This window comes from Rosa chinensis, chromosome 1 (genome assembly GCF_002994745.2).
Source record: "Rosa chinensis cultivar Old Blush chromosome 1, RchiOBHm-V2, whole genome shotgun sequence".
NCBI lineage: Eukaryota > Viridiplantae > Streptophyta > Magnoliopsida > Rosales > Rosaceae > Rosa > Rosa chinensis.
Genome location: NC_037088.1, coordinates 57,006,318 through 57,032,106, shown reverse-complemented (window position 1 = coordinate 57,032,106; position 25,789 = coordinate 57,006,318). Strand labels below are relative to the sequence as shown.

General features: G+C 37.3%; 3 protein-coding genes across 3 annotated transcripts; 1 reads left to right on the top strand and 2 right to left on the bottom strand.

Moving 5' to 3' along the window:
* Positions 1-2,379: 2,379 nt before the first annotated feature.
* Positions 2,380-3,453, bottom strand: LOC112182784 (CASP-like protein 4D1). Its single transcript, XM_024321325.2, has 3 exons — positions 3,141-3,453; positions 2,917-3,037; positions 2,380-2,636 (listed from the first exon to the last, which is right to left on the bottom strand). Exons 1-3 carry the CDS (start codon positions 3,308-3,310, stop codon positions 2,430-2,432), a joined length of 498 nt encoding a protein of 165 aa, XP_024177093.1. The 5' UTR covers positions 3,311-3,453; the 3' UTR covers positions 2,380-2,429.
* Positions 3,454-11,029: 7,576 nt separating this feature from the next.
* LOC112195898 (dof zinc finger protein DOF2.4) lies at positions 11,030-12,896 on the bottom strand. Its single transcript, XM_024336132.2, has 2 exons — positions 12,627-12,896; positions 11,030-12,436 (listed from the first exon to the last, which is right to left on the bottom strand). Exons 1-2 carry the CDS (start codon positions 12,678-12,680, stop codon positions 11,387-11,389), a joined length of 1,104 nt encoding a protein of 367 aa, XP_024191900.1. The 5' UTR covers positions 12,681-12,896; the 3' UTR covers positions 11,030-11,386.
* Positions 12,897-21,836: 8,940 nt separating this feature from the next.
* On the top strand, positions 21,837-24,745 carry LOC112182665 (heat shock cognate 70 kDa protein 2). Its single transcript, XM_024321184.2, has 2 exons — positions 21,837-22,170; positions 22,792-24,745. Exons 1-2 carry the CDS (start codon positions 21,957-21,959, stop codon positions 24,531-24,533), a joined length of 1,956 nt encoding a protein of 651 aa, XP_024176952.1. The 5' UTR covers positions 21,837-21,956; the 3' UTR covers positions 24,534-24,745.
* The last annotated feature ends 1,044 nt before the right edge of the window (positions 24,746-25,789 follow it).

The window sequence follows — 25,789 nt, the reverse complement described above, 5'->3', positions numbered from 1 at the left end:
GCCCTAATGCAAGGGTCGGGTCGGGTCGGGTCGGGCGGGTTTAGGGCCGAAGGGCTAAATGATGAGGCATATATCCATTGATTTAAACTAGTTCGATATCTTAACGATCATCAATTTGGCCGAAAAGTTGTAGATTTGATCTATACATTAGGACAAAAAAATTGAACGGTCGAGATGCCGAAAAGCGATCGAAAAGTGAGTCTCACAAGGGATCCCTTAGTGGAAGGCCCCTACACACACACATGTTAATTAATGAAGGTTAGCAGTAGCAAAGCTAATCTTCATCTCATCTTCATCTTCATCTTGAAGCAGTAACAGCTAACCTTCAATATTGTAGTAGCATAACTAGATGAGTGTCTGATGTGGTTTCTCTCTCTTCATTTTGATCATAAAAGAGTTTGAATTAAAGAAAATAATTAATATTTAGTTATTCATGTCTGGAGGGTATAATTGTAAATGTGTTGCTAGCGCATGGCAACAAAAATAACAACTTGTTCTTATATGCAAAAGTTTGTTCTTATGAGCATGATTTGAAATATTATGAATGTAGTACCAAAATGATCATTTATCAAAGGTTTTTTTTGTAGTTTGTTATTTATCTCAAATGTGTTAAATTATGCAAGGGGAAAGTAATGAATTTTTTTTATGTATTGGGGATAAATTATTTCTCCAAACTCTTTACCTTTGAGAAATTTCAAGGTTGTTGTACTCTAGTGAGGAAAGAAGGTAAACCTCAGCCACACGTACTGGTCCTTCAACTCATGCAATGCATTACTCAAGGATTGTAGAGTCGGGGATAATTCGACCGGTAATGTTTGATTTTTATAGCTTAATCTCAGTAATTGTCCTACCAACCAAACTTCACTGGAGCCAAGAAGGCTATATATTTTTTGTGTTAGTGAAAATCGAACTTTAGTGGCGACAATTGTAGCCAAACTAAGTTATACCAACCCACGGTACCCACCAATCACTTAGAACTTAGAGTTTAGTCAAGCACAACGATGTACCTTCGAGTTTCTCATTGCGTTATGAATCCACTACTAATTTCATTTGTTCTCGAAATGCACAATTCTCGACACATATTTGACTAACCCGAAATTACCACTAAAAGGCGGGGCTGGCTGGTCATGTCATTAATTTTGAGTTTCTTGTTATATGGAATAAGGAATGAGGCATACATCGAAGAGACAAGTTATGATATTGTGATGTTTACCATACACTCAATTTATGTTCAAAAACTTCTAACAAGATCGTAGGTGGTGTAATTACCATTAGTAGAACTAAGATTACTCAAAATAGGACTTACCGTTACCACTCTGACAACTAGTTTGTTGTCACATTTATAAATGTGTGTATGACATACGGATATGTATTATAGAATTTTTCATAGGGTAAGGCTATGGTATGTTAATATTTTTATTTTTTTTTATTTTTATATGTTAATATTTTTCATACATCAACTATTTTTACTACTTTGGGGACTCATTTTACTACTTTAAGGACTCATTTTACCACTTGAGGACTCATGTGGTAACTAAAAAAATTTACCACGTTAAGGACTTATGTTACCACTTTGAGGAATAATAATACTATTTTGAGGACTTATTTTACTATTTAAGGTAATTGTATGCATGTCATATGTTAATACATTGTAGAATGACTGTTCACAATGAAATATTTCAAAAAAAAAAAATTGCAGAAATATCGATATTTGAAATTTGTAGATATCTTATAACTCGAGACGCATTGGCTCACCAAGACAACTGCATGTTATACAACGTACTTAGGAAGAGATAGAAATAAAACAAGAGCTTAGAATTGACAATTACAACTATGGCTCAACTGAAGAAACGCACTTGCAACCCCAAAAGAGAAGAAGAGATCGAATATATATATAACCATTCTCAGGTGCGGACGTCCGTACCTAAGCAAAAGGTACGAATTTCCATTTTTTCCCCTCTTTCTGATCACACATTTAGATCTTAACCGTTCAGTTTTTAGGTCCTAATGTATAGATCATCTCTGCAAAATTTCAGCCAAATTGGTGATCATTAAGGCATTCAAAACTGCAATTTACAACAATGAATACGAACGGTTCCGAATCTGTAGAACCCGAACCGTTCGTATTCATTGTTGTAAATTGCAGTTTTGAATGTTTTAACGATCACCAATTTGACTGAAATTTTGCAGAGATGATCTATACATGAGGACCTAAAAACTGAACGGTTAAGATCTAAATGTGTGATCAGAAAGGGGGGGAAATGGAAATCCGTACCTAATCCTTAGGTACGGACATCCGCAACCAAGAACGCCTGTATATATATATATATATATATATATATATATATATATATATATATATATATATATGAATATGATGTACAAAGTCCATGGTTTTTGGCTCTTCTTCGAAGCAATGGGTTATGGAATCAAAGTGATCGCCTTGGGAGTATAAAGGCAGAGATAATAGATAACACAGCAGTGCAAATAAAAGCGAGCAAGAGGAGACTAGCTGATGCATATGCCTTCTCATAGAACTTGCTCATCTCTAAACCCTCGGCATCCGTGATTCGTTTTAGGTCTACAGTTACACCAAATCCAGCAGCAGCTCCGGTGGCTAGCACATAGGACATGAACTGCAAATCCAAATTAAGAGAGGATACTGTTAATCAACTTGGTCAAATCCGCGAGAATAATTAAGAACATATAAACAAGGAATTAACCTAGTAGCTATGCTCCAAGTTTCAGTGTCATCCTTTTTCCACATAAAAGCAAATGAATCCTACAATTTCTAGATTGGTTTCTTTCTTGTTTCGTGCAGAGAATCGAACCAACCAAATAGGCCCTCCCAGTGTTACTTGAGTTAAAGCCTAGCCTTTGTTTAATCAAGACCGTTGAGTAGCTCAAAATATGTACCTTGTCACCAAAGAAAGCAAGTACAAGTATGCCCTCGCGTCCAGATACTGCAGTACAGATTGATGCCACGAGCTGCAGGAGGCTATATGCGGTACCAATAACGATCGTAGCAAGCATGTATCTGCAATATTAATCTTTTACATTAATTCAACATATTCAAAGATAACTATTTCATTGAAAGAGAACAACTTAAAAATTGATCAGCTAGCTAATTGCTTGATTACCGGTAGGCATAAAAATCCTGAAAATGAACTTTGGACTCATCATAATCGGAATCAATGGCAATTACGGTATTCGTGGCGAGCACTATGAGTGATATGAGTGAGAAAGCGAAGGCCAAGATCCTCAATATGAATGAGGCAGTTCGTGAAGATGCAGAGGACAATTGTGCCATGTTCTTCTTCTTCTTCTTCTTCTTCTTGTATGCCTATCTTAATTTACTTGCTGCACAATATGACTGCAACTGCTAGCCTTTTATAGACCAGATTTCAAATAATTGGCTATGCCACCGGTTACTTGAGCCACATTTCCTTGTCTTTACTTTGTATCTACCAATTAAGTCCGAGTCAATGACTAGCTAAGTCCTTAAACCTTGAGAATATATGAGAGTTGGCTTTGTAAATGAAATATATGAAACATTAATGACTCTAGCCATTCATATTAAACGTGCTTGACCCGGAAGTGGTGGTGGTATGCAAAAAAAGGACTCGAACACAAGGGGGTTGTGTCAAAATTGCTTTTATTGACGTCTTATTGATTGTTTTGCTTGTCAAAGTGGATGTTACTCAAAAATCTTGGACCAAATTTATAAGATTCAAAATTAAAAGGAAGTTGTGTATGAAAGTACTATTTCATTGGTCGTGTTCTCAGTATAGTTCAAAAGAAAATTGGGCATATATTAGTTTTGTCAACTCTTTTGTGCATGGGAGAAGCAAATTTTTACAGCAATATATTGCAGGAATCATATTAACGGTTACTTGGAACTTAAGCGTTAATTGAAAATTGTTCTTCAAGTCTTGTTGACCATATATACATTATTATTGGAATGATGATTTGGCATTCTTATCAGAATTGATTGAGTGTACTTTGGCTCAGTGGAGAACTGGTTGGTGATGCCTAATGTGACGGGCTGGTTCTCCTCCACGGCAGCACGGGTTGGCGGCGATGGTCTGGAAAGAAGGAGTGGAGCCTATGGGGTGTCCTTAGCAATCTTTGCTTGGGTCATCTGGCCTTCACTCTGGTTTGTGGGCCTCAAGCAAGGTCGGGATTGGGTGGGCTCGATCCTAGGTCTTTTAGGGTGTGGGGCTGTGGGCTGCCTTAATTAGAGGAGTGGAGGGTGGGTTGTCACATTTTGCTCCTATTATTGCTTAAATTTCTTTGGTCGTAAAAAGTCTAGCCGCTCTAATGAATCAATTTATTCCCCTTTTAGAATAACAGTGCAGTGCATGGACTTTCTAAAAGGCAAGGTTCTTATTCTTTTTTAGAATAAGATTTTAGGTTGCTCTGAGAAACATTTCTTTCTGTCGACCCCTTAGGAGTGTGTCGTTTTTATACTGCTTGCTAAATTTCAATGAAGCGGCTGAACTTTTCCCCTAAAATAATAAACTTGATTGGGTGTAAATTGCTATGAATCCCATGTATTTTTAGCATTTGACCAAACCAATATGATGCATCACTCTTTTTTTCTTTTCTTTTTTTGAACGAGAAAGAAATTGCATTGACATATGGGCAACATGCCCACGAGGCCCATACTAAACCGGCCTCATATAGAATACAAACAAAGACTTGGCCCAAATAGACAAAAAATAAAGAAAACAAAACCAAGATGGTGGTGAACGCTACATACATTTCCTATCCACATGCAGAAAAAAAAATACCACTTGCTTAAAAAGCCCACATCAATAGCCCAACCCATTCTGAAGCTCCGTCAATGGCGACTACGGGACCGATTTGGAGCCGTACATAGATGAACGTCTGATAATTGTTCATCAGCTATAGTAAGCAGAAATGAGCTTCATAACTGTTTTTGATATGTATTATGTTTTTTTTTTCTATAAATTAAATAAAGAGTGAAAGGTCTCACCCTCAAACTCGAAGGTGAAATGACTGCCACACTCTAGAAAACTAAAAAAATGTTGTTAATGTGGACTATCGATTGATATAGCTCTCAATTCTGAATTTCTAACCTTTACTTGATCCCCAGAGAAAAAAAAGGAGTTGTTCTTGTGGAGGTTTTGCAGACCCCGTCACACTAAATTAAGCTTCAAAATTCAATTGCCATTGTTCGTATCCCATTCCCAAATCTTTTTCGTTAAAAGAAGACAATACATATTAGGAAAGTCCAGTGTTCTATCTTTCATTGGGGTATTGGAGAGCATTATCCCTAAGAAATGTGTCTAGCCAAACAAAAGCATGGATCAATGCCAACATCAGCAAGTACAGTGGCGGATTTAGGATTCGAAAATGGAGTGAGCTATGTATTCATGTGACCCTATGGGCGAGGCAGGAAAAAAAAATTAGTACAATTATGCACATGTGTCAGAATGAAGGAGCGAGGAGATAAGAACCTGAGAGTTCAAGTATTCAATGATTGAATTTAGTTTGGAATTTAGGCTTTTTTGGGAAGAAGAAGAAGACAAAGAATGAGAGTTTGTGATGGACGGAAAGAATGAGAGAACCAGAGAGGAGTTTAACTTCGATAATTCGGGAGTTCGGGTGGCCTTCATCAAACAAACATACATACAAATATATATATATATATATATATATATATATGTATATATCATATTATAGTTTTTTTTTTTTTTTTTTCAACTCAAAAGTCTAGGGAGGGCTTGAGTCCTCCCACCCCTATACCTAGATCCGCCCCTGAGCAGGTATATACATGGAGAAGTGTCCTCCCAAATTAGAAGATTACGCGCTTTTCACCATGTCCACAAGAGTAACCACGTACAACCCGAAGGTAGCGGCTGGTGTGGAGTAGTCGAGACTCGAGAGGACAACAGATGTGAAAGGACAATCTATAATCTAGAGGACTTCTGCAAAACAAGTAGAACTGTAGAAGGGAGCGAGGGTGCGTTATATATGGAGCAAATTCTCCCGGGTGTATATTATGACAAGCGTGACCTTGTTTGGAAATTGGGCTTCCTTGTGTGTGCAAAAGATTAAAGTTCATTGCTAATTGTTCTTAATGTCTTACAAATTTAAGATTGATTATTTTAGGGATAATTTATAGTTCTTTTGTTCTTAAGTGCTTAGGTCTTCTCCAACCCCCTAAACTAAAATGCTAAAAGGCTATTTTTTAGCCCAAATGGTCTCCAACCCACCCAACTAAGGGTTAAAGTGTCAAAAACTAGGGCTAAAGGACAACCCAAAGGGTTAAATTTAGTCTTTTAGCCCTTTAAACAAAAGGGATCCCTTTAAACAAAAGGGATCAGAAATGGAGGCCCACGGGTTATAGTGGACTGTGACATAAGCACGACGTCAGCAACGGCTAGTTGACTGACGTCAGCTAGCCGTTGGTTTTTATTTTATTTTATTTTTTTATAACTTTTACACTATAATACATATCACCTCAACATTCTTTTTCACATCTTCCTTCTACTTCTTCATATAAAATCAACTAAAGATATTTTTGATTATCTTAAAACAAAACAAAAATACAACCGGGAAAATATTTTTTATCATAAAAATGATTTAGCTTGCTATAAGTAAAAATCTGATAAAAAATAAAAACATATTTATATATATATATATATAACATATCCAAAATGTTAAAATATGTTTTAGGGCTATAATTTAGCCTTGACATGTTAGAGATGATTGATGTCACATCGATAAATAATCCAGAATTCACGGCTAAAATTTAACCCCATAACTATTTTTAGTTTTTTTCGGTTGGAGATGGTCTTATCACTCTTACATATTAAGAAAGCACCATGGTCAGGATGCTGCACTTTTTCACATGATGCATGTCCCAAGGCTGCAGTACGTGGTCCAGATTTGCTGCGAAGGGCTTGACATGTAAAGCTTAAATGGATTTACTATCTGTATATATACCATGCATGCTTTGGCACTCCTATTTGCTCTGTCACCTTGCTTGGCTTTTCGTTATTTCTGCAACAACAATGGCTTTCCTACCGTACCCCAATATGTATATATCTATTGCTTTACAAGTCATGTAGAAGATCGATGACATGTTTTGGACCACAGCAAATGGACTTCCATCACTGATCACTTTGCTTCAAGCCTTCAACCTGTACCAGCTGCTTTACTACTAAGCATGCATGGCCACGGACCGTGACGAGTCGAACTAGTGCCCTGTGAATTAACCTCTTAAAATTAGAACCTTGCATTACTACTTTTTCCTTGGGGTTTAGTACTTTAATGATCGTTTTCTGTTTTGGTGATACGATTTTTGTGATCTTAACTCGTAAGTAAAGGATCCAAAAGAGGAAAAAAAATAGAAAGAAAAGGATCAGAGTAACACTATTGATGCATTCAAGTTTAGCTTTTGACTGCTAGAGCTCGATCCCTTGAATCGTAAGATCAAGCATATTATAGGTTTGAAGAGAAATTATGACTCATCAACTTTAAGACATGATTAAAGTTAAACATGTCACAATTTTGAATTATAAATATGAAAAGCAAAGTGTAGGACCTTACAGTTGGGATTATATATGCACGATCCTCTTACGTTATAACACGTCCACAGAATGGGAGAAAATCATGTCGGTGAGACGGGTGAGTACTGAAATAAGATGATTACAGAATCTAAAGTACTTATGAACTACAGTAATTAGTGATGCGTAATCAGTGTGGTGCATGCTTAATTTGAGCCTTCGAACAAGGACGACCGAAAAAGCCGAATTTCCTTTATTAGTTGAAGGTGTTGATATACAAACGGGAAATGTTGTTAGCACTATCAAAAAGTTGATTAATTTGAAATATACTAGTTAATGAGACTGGCCGTTTAGTACCAGTTAGTAATTATATCATGCTTGTAGGCTAATCAAGTTCCCTCACTGGTAGACTAGCTAGTCAAACATTCATCTCTCTCTCTCCCTCCCCCCCCCCCACCCCCTCCCCAATAGTCCAATTACATTGTAATATAAAGAATTAGAAAGGAATTCAAGCTTTGATTGAAACTTAATTTTATTCGTGTTTGGTTACGCAAGATTCCGTTCATGATTGTATGATGGATAATGTAATGAAGGAAATAAAAGGGATTCAGGTATTACGTTCTCCCCTATGCGACGTAATGAAATAAATAATAATATAGACATGGAGATGAGTCTCCCATCTTGACTGGGTTATAAACTTTTTTTTTCTTTTTTTTTTAAATAAAAAGAGATCGGATATCAATCTATCAATCACTGAATTTCCATCTTACACTTAAAACATCGATCAATCAATAAGAATTTACATAATTACATCAGATCAAACAGGATCCAAGCCAAATTAACCACACATAGTTAGGGTTTCTATGATAGTATTTTTCAGTTCTTTCCTGCATGCAGTTTATGATTTTGTAGAAGTACTGGTCTTGATTCTTGAACTAAGTGAGCAAAGAATCTAGTACATGTATGATTGAGCACATGTGGGAGAACGTGAGGGCTGATCAAGAATTAGAATTAGAAGAAGCATTTGTAGCAGCTAGCTAGATTGGAATCTGTGCGTGTGCGTGCCCATATATATCAGACTCGATCCGCTATACATCAATAACAGTACATGATGAGAAAGCTAGTGTTAACTAGTTAATAACGACGTCACAAAAGGGAAAGCTGCCATGGAAACAGAGAGAGAGAGAACATCTCTTCCTTCTTTTTCTTTTTCCGGTCTCAAGAGAGAGAAAAACTTCACGCCTCTCCAGCAGTCCAGCATATTGTGGCCATCAACAGTACATATTACTTAATATACACCTTGGATTTCCGAGCTACATAATGTGCTTTATCTCCTTACTTCTTCTTATACTTCCATATTTCCTTTTCTCCTCGTTTTCTTTTCAATCAGACAGAGAGACAGACAGGTGCCCCATTCCCATCAGACAGTACTGAATTTCTGGGATCGTTATGTTTGAACATCAATATAATTCCGAGATCATTAAAATACTGTAAACCCTAAGTAGCCTTGACATGCCATTTAAGCACGCATAATGATTAAATAGAATTAAGATAATGTCGGCGTTAATAGCCAGGTTTGGGTTAGCCATCGCCAGTATTGTATAATACGTTAAACTAATATAGTAGTATGGTTAATTAATATAAATTATTTTTTTTTCAAAGAAATTAAAGTATGTATTGTCTAGCTAGGCTCGTACATAGTTACAGTGATTAAGAGCGTTTCCCTACATCCGAGGCTCAAGGTAATGAGTTCAATTATTCATCCTCAAGTATCCAAATTATATTTTATATATATATATATATATATATATATAACTACCAAGGGGTTAATCGAACGAAAGTAGTACCAAGAAGTGGAAGTCTAAAAAACTATAAATTACAGTTTGGTTAATGATGACGTCGTTGTCAGTGAGCTGTGACATGTTGGTAAGTCATAATTCCAACATTGTAAAGGTCACGGTTCGAGTCTCACTGACATATGTAAAGGGGAAAATTCTACAATGTGTTAACGTATGACATGCATACAATTGCCTGAAAAGTGGTAAAATGAGTCCTCAAAATAATAATATTAGTCCTCAAAGTAGTAACATGAGTCCTTAAAGTGGTAAATTTTCTTAGTTTACCATATGAATCCTGAACATAGTAATATTAGTCATCAAAGTGATAACACGAGTCTTTAGAGGGGTAAAAATAGTTGATGTATGAGAAATGTTGACATAGCATAGCTTTACCCATGTAAAGGTGGGGTGGGTTAAGAGTTTTTTTTTTTTTTTTTTTAATTGATGGCGTCGTATAAAAAAGAATTAGTATTACTAATGGATAGGCTAAAGTTGAACATTACTTAAGTTGCTTATAGGCTATAGCTTGTGGATTGGAGATGGACTATATATTGTATTCTCTATTTACCAGGGCATCCAGATAGTTTCTCACCCTCTTTGTATGAATATGATCTACAACTATATATCCCCTATGGCCAAGCTAGAATTCAAACATATATTCACGTCCCTGTCGTAGTCTACGAGAAACCGACCAAAGAAACCATCTTCACTGTTGCACGTACTATAGTGAGGAAGACAGAGATGGACTGGCTTTTTTTATGGTTCATTGCTTACCTTGGTTGATGCAAAAGCAAATCCAAAACCCAGATTCCATTTTCTTTACTACAGAAAAGCAAATATTAATTATCATAAAGTTACCTCATAATCGTAAGCTAAATATGATTAAAATGTATGAAGTGGGATTTAGATCTCTTAAGCTACTTGAGTTTTCGTAATTTTCTTCTTTTTGGTTGTTTGTTATGCTTTTGACATGTGTACTTGTGTAGTATGGTCGTGGTCTCTTGGTTTAGTTTTTTTTTTTCCAACAAAATTTGAAGAATATGTCCTTCGCTCCTTTGCATGGTTTTGAGTGAGATTTTGGCGTCTTCCTTTAGTTCCTTTATAGTCGTCCATATGACCATATCTCACTTAACTCTACTAATCGCACTACCCACAAGTAACTAACACTCCAAATAAACCCTTCTTTCTTTTTCTCTTTGAGTCCAAAATCCTATAAGGGGCACAAACTTTTGGGAGCGCGGTTGAAAAGTAACTAGGAAGAGCTAGAAGTAAATTCATATTTTGCCAGAAATATGAGACCAAAATATCTGCTACAGGTCGATTGCCACTTGGATGCTCAAGGAAACTGGGTTAACTACTAGAAGCAATCAACAAAGGACTACTCAAACTTCAAGTTTTATGGTGATGACTAAGAAAGCATAGAGAATTAATGAATATGATCAGTAGTCTTTCATGGAAATAACCCAACAGGTGAGAGACTAAAATCTGGAAACTGAAATAACAGTCTCTGGCTATGCTTGTTCCAACTCTAGCTAGAGTGTGGAAGGAGCTAAGATAATGTGTGTGGGTGATTTTCCTCCACCATCTCAACTGAAACAACTGATAGAGAGTAAAGACTACACAGAAAAATTTAGTGGCTACAATTCCATAGAATTAATGAAGGAAAATTACTTCAGTACACATTGCATTAATTTGATAATGATAACAATTTAATCCCTTCATGTCAGATAATACTACATGGAACACAAGCTAGCCTAGCTACTTCGGACATACCCATTGAATAACCCCACAAACGCTCAAGCAATAAACACACAACAAAACGTTTCAATGCTAGAAAAACCTACCATTCTAAGTTTGTTTCAGCAAAATAGGAAGAGATCACTCCATCGACCTTTCCCATTTCACCATAAATATATTTCTCATTTAAACTTTGAACTTTCGATAAAACTCAACGGTTAGGGGACGTTGTTGGTTGGTTTGAAACTCAGAGGCTTAGTGATCGTGAAAACATTATAAGAGATGACTGGTAGAAGAAGTGAAACCTGAAAGATCAGTCCAAGCATTATTAATGCCACCAGCAGCAGTAGTACTACCCCAGTATTGCTGATGATGATCATTTCCAAGACTACCCAAAAAATTTCTTGACATATTCAATGCTTGGCTTTCTTCCATTTTCACATTAGCAACCTGAGTAGCCCCAATGCTTGAATCCACTAATGGCTTAGAAAGGAGCTGACCAGCTCCCTTTCCATAGCTTGCTGTATCGTGAGCATTATTTTGATTATCGTCAAACTGGTATAAGCCATGACTACTTGGTGGCTCCAAATTAGCCAAGAAAGGAAATTGCTGGCCTTGTTGAACTTGATGATGCTGAAGTGATGATCTCCAATGCTCAGCCATCCCAGTTGACAAGATAGACCCAACACCACCACTATTTCCACTAGCACCAATATTCTGACTATGGAATTCAACACCAGAAGGTTGTTGAATCCCCCCGAAACTTAAGCCGCCGGAACTATAATCACTTAGATGATGTAAAGAGGGCAGAAAGGGAAACTGATGTGGTGGAGGAGCCAAATGGCCTAAGATATTTTCACTAGTACTGCAGCTGTTGGAGTTGGAAACTGTGCTGGAGCTCGAACCAGCTCCGCCTTGGCGCTGATGATGATGATCTGCTGCTGATGCCGACGCTGGTGACTTTGACCTTTTGCTCCTTTTGTTCCTTCTGCAGCCTCCTCCGACCGGCACACTTCTCAGCGCTCCTCCTCGGGTCCAGTAGCGCCGACAGGTCTTGCAGAAGTGGCGCGGCTGCGTCAAGCTGTAATTGTTGAAGTAGCAAAATTTGGTGTTTGTGGATTCGCATCGAGGGCATTTTAGGGCTGTCTCGGGCTGCGGCAACTTGGCCTGTCTGGCAAGATCAGACATCGATCCAGGTCTAATCGTGCCTGCTCCGCCGTTACCAGCATCTCCAGGTCCTCCGGAAGGTGGTGGTGGCGGTGGAAGAAGATGGGGATTCTGATCCGTGCCACCTCCTTGTTGTTGATGATGATGAGTGGATTGCTACAAAAAAATTATATAAAAAAAAAAACATAGAATATGAGAAACAAATCGAAAACCAGTGTATATTCAAGAAGATTTTTAGAATGAAAAAAAGGGTAGGAATAATTATCTTTAAAATTAACTTTATTGAAGAAGAAGCTATGGAAAGAAAAAAGGGGAAAAAAATGGTTGAAACTAAAACCCTTATTACCTGTTGCTGCCAGTTGGGTGGATCCAGATAGCCGGGAATGGATGAGAAAACCATGGCTCTTATGTCTCGGAGAGCTTTCTCTTTTTGTAAAGGGTTGGTGTGGGTTTTTTAGGGGAAGTAATGAAGAGAATCACATCAAACACAAGAGAGTTGCAGAGAAAGAGAGAAAAGATGAGAAGGAGACGGAAAGATAAAGGAGCCACAGCTTGCTAGCTGGTGCTTATTTAATTTATTTATTCTGTTCGTTCTTCTCTCACCCCATACCCACTCTCTCTCTCTCTCTCTCTCTCTTTTTGTTTTATTAAATTTTTAGGGTTTGAAGGAGACGACAAAACCATTTTCTTAGTCTTTAAGCTTCTTTTCGATGATGCTGTTTTTACAGTAATCCCATAAAGATTACCGGGCCAATGGCCATGCATGTAGGGAGAGAGAGAGCGCCAACGATTAATTAGTCAAGAAAAAAAATCAACATATTATATAAGCTAGCATTCCTAGCAACATGTAAATAAATAGATTTAATAAGGAATTAATAATGAAAAGGTGAGTGATTGTGGGGGTGGTCATGGGTGGAAGTGTCACAATCGAATGTACCTTTGTTTCTCCAATCTGTTCTTGACAGATCGAGATTTTATTTTTGCATGGAAATGTGTATGCAATTACTACATTACTATTACCCTCTCCTTATATATAACATGTTTTAGGGTTTAGCGTAAACAGTAATATATACAAAATTTTGGAACTTGTAGTATTATTTACTCAGCCTTTTTAACTCGGCATTTGGAATAGGAATGGAAGCTACAAGCTCATTCCCCACCCAGAAACTGTCTCGCCAAAACTGTGAAAAGAGATCGAGATGTTATTGCTAGTGCTATTAAGCAACCCGTACTTAGTGATCTCATTCAATATACTTTCCCCTTTTACTCTTCAAACAGTCAAACTGTTTCATGTAGAAGTATAAAAGTGCAGGTCAAAAGTTACAAGTGAAATGATGAGAAAATAACCAAAGGATGAATGACCGTTAATGCATACTGACGTACCATTATGTTTGTGGGAGCTTTAGGGTTATTTAACTCTGTTCAATTAGCTTATCTATACGCATCAGAGACACCATAATACTATTCTACATTTCTGCCTAGTCAGAATACTATTCTACCTAGCTAATTAATTAACCTGGAGCTAAGTAGGTTCATCAAGAAGTTAGTTTGAAGTCTCTTTATGGCCTTAAATTCATATTGAGAGTGCTGTGGTCTATGCCAACCTGTATATATGGAAATGCATGCTTGAAGCTGAAAGGGGTGGCAATTCATGGTGAGCTACTGAAAAGCTCTTTTAACATACATATAAAACTGGTGTCAAACTCGATCAAGAAAGGTCAAAAGCTAGGAAACTAAGAGGAAATTCGATATATCAAATGTCTATGACAATACACATAAGCCCGGAAAGAGATGAAATCAGTTGTCCCCAATACACTATCCATATTCTGTTCCCATGCATTCATTGGTCCACAAAGATTAAGAAAATATTTTTTTAATCTTTTGTTTCATTTTTTATTTTTTTTGTAGACCAATGAATGCATGGGGACATAATCAATTGGGGATAGCTGATTCATATAGCGTAAATTAGTGACTCATTAAATATCTTTTGTGAGGCATGTTTCACCAAATCACCTTTGGGCTGATTGGCATCGGTGAACGTTCAAATGTAACATTTTTTTTTTCTGATTAAGTATTATTGTTTAAAGAAGAGATTTGTCAGCAGCGATTGGTTTCTCTTGTATTATACTCAAGTCTGGTGCTCAAGGAGTTTTGAAGAGGATATGAAAGTTTTTTTTTCCGGAAAAAACATCTTATAGAGGAAAGTAAAGACGTGATTTCACACAAGGTTTTACAAATTAAGCCATATTTTATGCTCAAATTTTTTTTTGTATATACCCTCATACGAGAATTTCCAGTATAATCTACCAATCTACCAATCACTAACTTTTTGAATTCGTACTAAGCTTTAACAAAGACTAGCTAGCTAGGGTTTGGTGCATTACCCCTGTCGTGGCCAAGCCGCGGTTTGTGGGGTGGATAGAGTGGTCGTCATCAGATGCTCACGGTCGGGGACTCCTACTTTTTTTTTCCAGTTGATATCAAGGGGTCCCAGTCTCACCTTCTTGTCCTAATTTTGCCAACCCAGAAATATATGTATTATCAAGGTCCCCCCTTGTAATAATAATGTAATATATATATATATATATATATATATATATATGAGGCCAAGCTAGGTTAATTCTTGTCCAAGTTTTCATTCACGTACCCAGAACATAGCTCACGCAACGTGCGCATCAAATCTATATCTTCTTTTTCTGGATCAGATTGTGTGACCTTCAGATATGAATTTGATGAATGAAAGCATGATCACGACAACTCGGTTCTATATTTGTGTTGATGGTTATTGTGAGTTTTTTTTTTCCCGTCGGTTATGAAAATTGAATACTTGACTTACACTGATATTTCGAGTCATATATACGCGAATGATTCTTTCACCAAAATTGCCCTCATGCCTCAGCTGAGCAACGAGCAGCGATCTCATACAAGCTTAACATTATATCACACCGATCGAAGTCCTACACCTTGGTCCGAAGCTGCAACTGTCCTGAAAATTCTTAACTACGGTGTATGATTTCATTATCGTCGGTCAACGTATAAAATTAGGTTCCTGGTTATACACAAACCACGTCAAATGAGAAAAATTTAACAGGAGTTACCAAGGATTAATAAATGGATGCCATTATTAATTATGAGACTACCGAACGATGAGACAGAATTGACAAGGAGATCGATACTGGAACAGCTGGAGTGACAAAAACACATATTATCAATCAAAGTTGATGATTAAGGAGGAATTGATACTGATTAGCTAGTTCTATGCTGCTGCATGTTGTCACCTTAATTTTCAATGGAGAATGATGATGAAGAGTCACGTGCACAATGATGGAAAGAAATTGACGCTTAATAAATTTGAAGTATCACTGATCAACAAATAATAATCTATACTGTACTGGGACCTACCGTGAACAATTTACTCAATTGAAAGTACTGATCGAGATCTCATCAGAATAATTACTACACCACTTATTAACAATTCTTTACCTGTATATACTAGTGGTTTCACATGTTTAATCAAATAATTAACATGTGAAAATTTCATAAATTAAATGAACTTAGTTTTAATAGTGTTTGATCACAAGTAAAAATTGCACATAAGAGCTTAATTTCTGATAACATGTAACACAGATAAGTGGCTTCCTAGTTAATTTCCCTTTTTTATAATTTATATTTTGGAGGTTTTCGAATTGTTGATCTCATTTTCTTATTTTTCTTTACGAGGGTTACAGTTGTAGTACCCTATCTTTACGTGTATTTCTTTCCTTTTTTCACAGAAAATGGGGGATGAACAGAAGAAGTTGATCCTCCCTCATCTTGGTGATCTACGATTAAAACTAAATTGCTAAAATCTTGGACACTGTGGCTTGGGAGAGCTCAAACATAGCAACAGTGTTGTAATTCATACGGCTGAAAAGAAGAAAATGATTCAGGATATGATGCTGTCCCCATAAAAAGAAGCAAGCTAGCTCATGTGGTCCAAATATCAAACAGTAAGCTAATAACACACTACCCACTACAATGAATCAAATTTAATTGATAGTATATAATTCATATATAGGCATGCATAATGTGGCTAGATGCAGCCTCTACAACAACTTATATGAACCAAAGTATATGAAAACCTAACCCACAATTAAGAATGTACCCAATGAGCTACATGTCCTAGCTACCTCTGTTTGATCGATATGAATTAATCAATGTGTGTATTCATCTGCATCTTATATACTTGGTAAATACCCATTTATTTGTATATGGTACTCCAAAGTGCAATAGCTAGGATGAAACATGTTATATTTTTCAGGATATGGACCCCAGTCTTGTATGCTCTGAAAAGTCGAGACACGCAGAATTTGCTTTCCTTAGCTCTATAACAGTAAAACTTATACCTACAAGGTGAATAAAGAGGTTCTTTTACTATATCAACATAGGGTGCTCAACAGATATAACATAAAGAGTTTAGATACCAAACAACTGAAAAAGGGATTCAAATTTTGGGTAAGCCATGAAAGAGCTTTACGTACATCTTATGTGTTATGAGTGTTCATAGATATGTTTTAAAGAAGTTGTAATAGGCAGAATTAAAAGGAGGCACACTGCAGTCATGTGATGAGAATGCACTGGTTGATCACCCCAACAAAGACAAATTCATGAATAAACATCCTCATGCCTTTCCAGCATCATATATGGCTAAGTTTGCAGCCTGCGCCTTCTCGCCAAATTTTAAACCAGTACTTTTTCTGCATTTTATTTCACTTGGTTTAATTAGACTTTGGATCACACCTTGTTCGATCTACAGTATATTAAAAAATGTTACTGGTTTTGGACTCCCTTAAATTCCAGTAGTTGCCCCCATTCAAATATTTAAGCATATGAATGCATTTTGGTCCTTCATCATCAACCATTTGGCATAGAGATTTTTGATCACATTTTTCATTTCTGCCTGGATCCTGACTAATTATTAATTAGTGAAATTTATAGCATGACACTTGCACTTATCAATAATCAATTCCAGGGTTTTTCCTCTACGTATATGTACGTGTTAATACTTACAGTTACAGACAATAACCTTTTGCAAGCTAGCTAGGTGCATGCAAATAGCTTACCTATAATATGATTGCTACTGATTATTCGATGTAAAACAATCCGCGTGTACATATTCCAGTCCTATTCGCTTCAATATTGTACCAAGCTTAATCAATAATATTAAATGTTGATATTCACTCTGGTTGCACAAGTCATACCATTTAGGGCGGTTGAGGTGACAATTTAGCATATATCTATACTATTATTAAGAGAATGGAATTTTTCAGCCAAAACAGAAAAATTTTACCAAAATATTCCTCCAATATTAAAAAATATTTTAACTGAAATATTTGAGAAAGACAAAATGGTCAATTCACAAATAAAAGAAAAACAAAATAAATTTAACAAAAAAAAAATCAAAAACAAAATATGTGCAGCAATGTTATCCACACTATGTGGAATAATTTTCCACGTAATTATCTACACTCATAGAGTGTGTTTGGAGTCTAGTGTATATATAGATCAAGTTTGTAACTCCAACACATAAATCATCCGATCTAGTGGGTTATTTGATTAATTATTTTTGCTTAGTTGTAAGTGGCACAAAATAATCTTAGGAGAACTGAGTTATTAAGTATGCTTAGCTTCCGTTATTCTTGCTTCTGGAGAGACTTTTTGATGCATTTTTATGAATATTTTAGTCCCTTAACTTTGCAAAACACACAGGATATGCAGTTGTAGTTCTTTTATGACTTGCCAAAAATCCGACATACCTTGATACCTAGTTGTCTATGTTCACACATCTAAATTTGCACATAGTTCTCATATATGGATGGTAGGAATATATACTTGAAAGAACTTATATGATAAAATTGATCAGTTTCTCTCTGTTTACACTGCAACAACAAAATTGACCTTGAAAGAATACCCTGAACATAATTTCATTGTCTGTAATGTATTTATCATATCCAGTAGTCATCACAAACATTAAGTGTAAGCTTAATACTTGATAGACTGTCAGAACAATAATTTGTATTTACTTTAAAAGTAACATTCCCTATACGCTTTTGTATGCTAATCACTTAATGATCACTAGGCTTAAAAAATGCAGCAAATTCCAGACTGTTTATATATGCAGCAAAAGTTCTGAGGATACCTGCCAGGAAATTAAATGGAATATATCCTTTTTTCTACATGAAACTATTATATATATAGGGATCAGATCTCAAATTGACTTGCATCTATAGCATGACAGCATGTGCCTGATCTGAGGAAATCTGAGTAAATTTTAAGGTTGGTGAGTGGTGTAGGAATCTAATTCCCCTATCTAATCAATCTTTGCAGAATATTTCTTTAACTCATTTTCATGCAAAAAACGAAAGTAGTACTCAGCTGTACAATTATGCAAAGCAGCAAAGGAAAGCTTTAGCGAGCCCTGCAGCTTTTGTGCCCCCCATTATTTGTTTTTCTTGTTGTCACCTAGCCCTCCCACATATACACATTAAATTACATCTGATATGCAGTAGTTTATTGTTTTGATTCATTAATATACTTCATCATCATACTCTTGTTGTAATATGGGCTTGGTCAGAAGAAGGGATTTCCGAATTGTAAATCAAGATTAAGAATTGAAGCACACAAATCTCACTCCTGATTCTCCTCACGTGCTTTAGCTTTTCTTAGGGGTAAAGATAGTGGTCCAATATATTCTGCATTACAATTATAGGGAGTAGTTATAATGCGAGGAAGTAAATTTGAATGGGCAGATGCATAACCTAGAGAAACCCTAAGGCCGGCGTTCTTCGTTTGCTGCAAATTGTTCTCGTCCGGCGGCGCCCTGACGTCTGGGTGGCCTCCGGCCTCCTCACCGTCATGGGTGGCTGCCAGACGGGTGATCAATATCTACCGCCCATAGGGCTTTGTCGAAGGGGTTGTGTTCCTGGTTTTGTCAGTTTCGGTTCGGCTGGGATCGTGGTGGAGGATGAGGTCATGATGTTACGGGTCGGTTATCTGTCCCTGCGATGGGTCTCTTGGAGCGCCGACGCCGCCTGGAGTTTCGATCGACGATGGTATGGGGCTGTGAGAACCTAGATTGAGGATGGTGTTGTTTCATGGTGATGCAGATTGACGTGGCTCGAGACGACGCGGGACGTGGCTCTGGCGGAGTGGATCGCTTCTAAGCGAGCGGCGGACTGGATCGGATGGAACTTTACCGGCAAGTGATGTACGACGAGGGACTGGGAGAAGATGGTGGACTGGGTTCGAATTAGGCTGCTGGGCCTGGAGTGCTCCCCTTGGTGACTATCCTATTGGGCTCAATTGTTGGGCGGGGATCCAATTCTAGTCCATTAACTTCTATTTGGGCTAGGGTTTAGGCTCTTGGTCAAAACTTATGTTTTTAGATTTTTTTGTCTAATTACAATAAGTTTCCTTGTATTAGAAACCTAAAACTTTAGCGCCTCCGGCGTAGTACCAAAGAAAGATCTCTACTATCTCTACGATCTGAAATTTGTAATGAGTGGGTCTACTTCTACATACCACTGTGGGTACTACCACTACCTTCTTGTCTGTCTATGTCCTTAAATGACAGCAGAAGGATATGTAATGGTCTATTCTGGCTTGTGATGAATATACTATTTCGTCCCACGGGCTTGATTCAAAAAAAAAAAAAAGGGCAGATGCATATAACTTGTACACAAATGCGGGTCAAGAAATAGTCTTGCTACTTAAATTTGTGATATAAACATGCAAAAGCACTAGAGGAACAAGATTTTTCAAAGGGTGATTCTAGTTAAACCTCCAAATTTTCTATTTGGACCTCTCATACTTAGTACACCTCTAATTTACCTTTTAGAATACTTGAATAGCTAAGTAGACCTCCTTATTTTTACCAAAACACCATTGAACATGAGATACAACAATTTGTTACTTTACTTTTTATCTATATCTTCAACTACCAAAAGAAGAAAGAATCAAAATCACATGATGTTACTATCTTATTAGTAGATCGAGAACCAAAATTAAGTTGGTTCTCGATCTTGATATGTTGCTGGAATCTCTTTGAATTTGCTAAAAGAAAGATTTTAAGGGTTTTAGGTTGGAAGATCGAGTAATAATTATATCATAATATTCAATTAATTTAGTTTAAGGAAATTCCAAATTAGATTGCTTTGAATTTATTTTTGTATTAAATGATGAGCCATCTATAGAAAATTTTATTTTTAATTAATTGCTTTAGGTAAATTATAAAACTATATAGGCAATATATGGAAATTTCAGGAAAAAAAATTTAATTGAATTGAATGTTATATTTGGGGGAGGTAAGAAGAGTAATTTTTTTTTCTCTCATTTTACCTTATTTGTCTTTTCATATAATTTGACAAAATCTATTAATAATTGAAAAAGTCGGAGGTCCATATATTAAATGTGGAGGTCCAACTAGAACCATCCTTTTTCAAATAGGGTTTTCCAGACACAGCTCAAGTAAAAAAAAAAATTAGAAAAAAAATTGATTAATGGTTTTTGAATTGGCAATAAATTATAAAAATATCATAACTTTCTAAAACTTCGTATTAACATCGATTGATTTTCATAATATAGTTCTACCTATTGCGTTAATAGCATGTATTAATAGCATGTAATATATAAATGTGCAAGAGTGCATACAACATTCCCACTCTTATTTAGAAAACAGACTATTAGGATGGTTAGACGGCCCAATTGAAGACTTTTTTTGAGACCACAAAAAATGGTTTGACATTATGCATAAGCTAAAACTAACTACCATTAGAGAGAGCTTTCATGTCTGGCCTATCTCTTCCTCACTATGAATCATAGTAAATGTGCAAAAACAAAGTTTTAGTCTCTTAATTAGTTATCCAATGAAAGAGCATATGGGGATATGCATAACAACAAGCTTCCAGCCAAGGCAAGATAACATTTTTGACTATTGTAATTACTATTGGATGACATTACCATATCCAACCAAATCCTAACCGTACCAATCAAATCTCTCCTCCAACACCATATAAATGGATTGATACGTCACGTCAACAGTGTACACTGTATTATTGTTTCTACACGGCAAATGGATATTAACAACCCATTTACTATCCCTGTATTAAAGTCGACCTATGAAACCCACTAAATCCATGGGCCTAGATTTCCACATCGTTTTAACAAGCCCAAAAGGATGAAGACCATTCAAGTTCACCAAATCACCAGTCCTCTGAGTTTGCCCAGCCCAATCTAAACCAAAGCTGAAAAGACAAGACCCAATGAGAAAAGGGTCGGAGGACGGGAGGAGTCAACGGGACCGCGTAGGCCGACTTGTGAAAGGTCGTTAAGAAATAGGAAGGAAAGTAGGAAACCACCACCCATAAGACAACAGAATCGTCACCGTCCACATCATTAAAAATAAACGGTCCACATTGAACCCGAACATTCTAGACTCCCTCCCTCCAAAAAGATCTTATGTGCGAACATTCTAGACAGTCAGCCCCAAGACCCCTATATAAACCACCCCCAATTCCTCTTACGCCAGAAAATCAGAATTCTTCGCAATCCTAAAAAAAACCCTAGATTCTCTACGATCCAAATCTTTACTTTTTTCTTTGTTCGATTTTTTCAAGTCTTTTGAGTTGTTGATTTTACGATGGCCGGAAAAGGAGAGGGACCCGCGATCGGAATCGATCTCGGAACCACTTACAGCTGCGTCGGAGTTTGGCAGCACGACCGTGTCGAGATCATCGCCAACGATCAGGGGAACCGAACGACGCCGTCTTATGTGGCGTTTACTGATACCGAGCGTTTGATCGGTGACGCGGCTAAGAACCAGGTCGCGATGAACCCTATCAACACTGTTTTCGGTAAGATTTCGAAATCCGGTTCTTTAATTCAAGATTTGTGCTCTGATTGTTGTGATTTTGGTTTATTGTTTAGTTAATTGCATAGTTTATTGGCTGATTTGGTGATTTACTTCAGCAATTTTTACTGTTGCTGTAGACTGGTCGGTTCTTTGATGCTTAAATTGAACAAAAAAATCTATCTTGTGGTTTTTGTTTTGTTTGGTTAATTATTTTGGTCAGAATTTTGTGAAGATATAGGTTAGTCTGCTTGATTTCAGATGTCATGATTTTCCTATGAGCTACTGGATCTGTGTTTGCTTAATTCGATGAATTATCTGCCAATTTTTGACTGGTTTGAGGCTTTGATTAAGTTAGGTTTTCAGTACATGTCAATTGGAAATTATATGATTTGTTTAAGGATTTTAAAAGAAAATAGATTAGTGTCTGCATCATGTACTACAGGGCAGGCTTTTTAGATGTTGTTCAGTTCCTATGTGTGTTAATTTGGCTGTGTTAGTAGAATTATTATTGTTCTTTTTGTGTAACAGGCTTATATCGTTTGATTGTGTATTGGTTTGTTGACTGCTATGTGTTTGATTCTGTATGAATTGCATTCTAAATTGGGTTTTGTTATGATTGCAGATGCAAAGCGGCTAATTGGTAGGAGATTTAGTGACGCCTCTGTTCAGGGGGACATGAAGTTATGGCCTTTCAAGGTTGTTGCCGGCCCTGGTGACAAGCCCATGATTAATGTTGCTTACAAAGGTGAAGAGAAACAGTTTGCTGCGGAAGAAATCTCGTCTATGGTTCTAGTCAAGATGCGAGAGATTGCAGAGGCTTATCTTGGGACAACAATAAAGAATGCTGTTGTTACTGTGCCAGCTTACTTCAACGACTCTCAGAGACAGGCCACAAAGGATGCTGGGGTCATTGCTGGCCTTAATGTGCTTCGTATCATCAATGAGCCTACTGCTGCTGCCATTGCATATGGTCTTGACAAGAAGGCAACCAGTGTTGGTGAAAAGAATGTGTTGATTTTTGATCTTGGTGGAGGTACTTTTGATGTCTCTCTACTTACAATTGAAGAAGGGATATTTGAGGTGAAGTCTACTGCTGGAGATACTCATTTGGGTGGTGAGGATTTTGATAACAGGATGGTGAATCACTTTGTTCAGGAGTTCAAGAGGAAGAACAAAAAAGACATCAGTGGAAACCCAAGAGCTCTTAGGAGGTTGAGGACAGCTTGTGAGAGAGCAAAGAGGACTCTCTCGTCCACTGCTCAGACTACCATTGAGATTGACTCGCTCTTTGAGGGTATCGACTTCTATTCCACCATTACCCGTGCTAGGTTTGAAGAGCTGAACATGGATCTGTTTAGGAAGTGTATGGAGCCGGTTGAGAAGTGCTTGAGGGATGCAAAGATGGACAAGAGTACTGTCCATGATGTGGTCCTTGTGGGTGGTTCTACTAGAATTCCCAAAGTGCAGCAATTGTTGCAAGACTTCTTCAATGGAAAGGAACTGTGCAAAAGCATCAACCCAGACGAAGCTGTTGCTTATGGAGCAGCTGTGCAGGCGGCTATTCTTAGTGGTGAGGGTAATGAGAAGGTGCAGGACCTATTGCTTCTTGATGTGACTCCTCTGTCCCAGGGTCTGGAAACTGCTGGAGGTGTGATGACCGTGTTAATTCCCAGGAATACAACAATTCCAACAAAAAAGGAGCAGGTTTTCTCTACTTACTCAGACAATCAACCCGGTGTCTTGATTCAAGTCTTTGAGGGTGAAAGGGCGAGGACTCGTGATAACAACTTGCTGGGCAAGTTTGAGCTTTCAGGCATTCCTCCAGCACCAAGGGGAGTACCTCAGATCACTGTTTGCTTTGACATCGATGCTAATGGCATTCTCAATGTCTCTGCTGAGGACAAGACTACAGGCCAGAAGAACAAGATTACAATCACTAATGACAAGGGAAGGCTGTCCAAAGAGGAGATTGAGAAGATGGTTCAAGAAGCTGAGAAGTATAAGTCGGAAGATGAGGAGCTCAAGAAGAAGGTGGAATCAAAGAATGCCCTGGAGAACTATGCTTATAACATGAGGAACACGGTCAGAGATGAGAAGATTGCTTCCAAGCTTGACGCTGCAGACAAGAAGAAGATTGAAGATGCAATTGAGCAAGCCATTCAATGGCTGGATGGGAATCAGCTTGCCGAGGCCGAGGAATATGATGACAAGGTGAAGGAGCTTGAAGGCATTTGCAATCCCATCATTGCCAAGATGTATCAGGGGGGTGCTGCTCCCGACATGGGTATGGGTGGAGGCATGGATGAAGATGTTCCTCCTGCTGGTGGCAGTGGTGCAGGTCCCAAGATCGAGGAAGTTGATTAAGAAGTTTTCTTTTGATTCATTAGTTGTGTTTCGGCTCTGGGATGGGGGGCGTTATAGGTGTTTAAGCTTTTGTTTAAGGTAGTTTTGTTCGGCCTTGCGCCGATGTGTTTGTATAAGTTTTAAACTTCTTTAATGGTTTTTATCCGTGAAATCCGTGATGTGTTCTTGATAATTTCTGCTAATCATGTCTTGATGTTTCTAATGATGCACTATTTCTTTAAGTTGGTGATTGATTGTTCTTTTTCTGGTTTGCTTGAGGTTTTCAAATCCCCAGTGAGGTCCTTGAAGAAAAGAACCTGGGTTTATGCGGTAACTACTGGTTCAAGAAAATGGTCAATTAGATTGCAAAGTTACTTTTGCGACCCCATTTTGCATAATACCAATTTTGTACATAAAAACCACAAACTTCAGGAATGGAAGGCAAATGTATGATGTGGTTTTACTGCCTACCCGAAACACCCAGCATGCTCATACCATTACGATATATAACTACCCAAAACTAATTGCATTTCACAGGAGTTGGCTTATGGGTTTTAAGCCAAAGAACCCTGCAAATCAATGCGTTTAAGATATTTCAGAACACTACATCTACCAAATACAACTCACTAAATCCATGGCAGTCGCTAGTCTAGTCTCATTTCCTCCTATTGCTGTTATTGGTGGCATAGGAAAGTAGATGGCTGCAACTATACAACAATTATATGTGGTAGTAAAATGCTTCTTATGCTCAATATCTATCATAGGTATAACTTATACCTATGATAGGTTTAACAGTCATTTCTAACTTTTCCACTAAATTTGCCATTAGCACCCTACCTTTCTGAGGATCATTCACCGATCTTTCAACCTCAATGAACAAAAGAGGAGACATCTTTTCCATGCAAATTCCGATCTCTGCGAAGACCTGTGCACTGTTCATGATAGCACGACATAGGAAGTTACGAACAACACGTACTCTGCATTCCCTTATATCTATTTATGTTTCAAATTTAGGGTCTGATTTTGGTTTTGTATCTCATTTTTGATGAGTTGTTCGATAGTTCCATCAGTCCATCTGGTGAAACCAAACAACATATTCTTAGAAAACTACAATTTGTTTATCAGACTAATTATTACACTTTGGTTTTGACAATGCAGGACATATCCACAAATTGGTATCAGGTGGTGTGACCTTGTGATTAAGAGTCTGAGGTCATACTCATACATAAGTGTAATCTTTGATTCTTAATCCCCCTATCAAAGGAGAGTTATCTAGC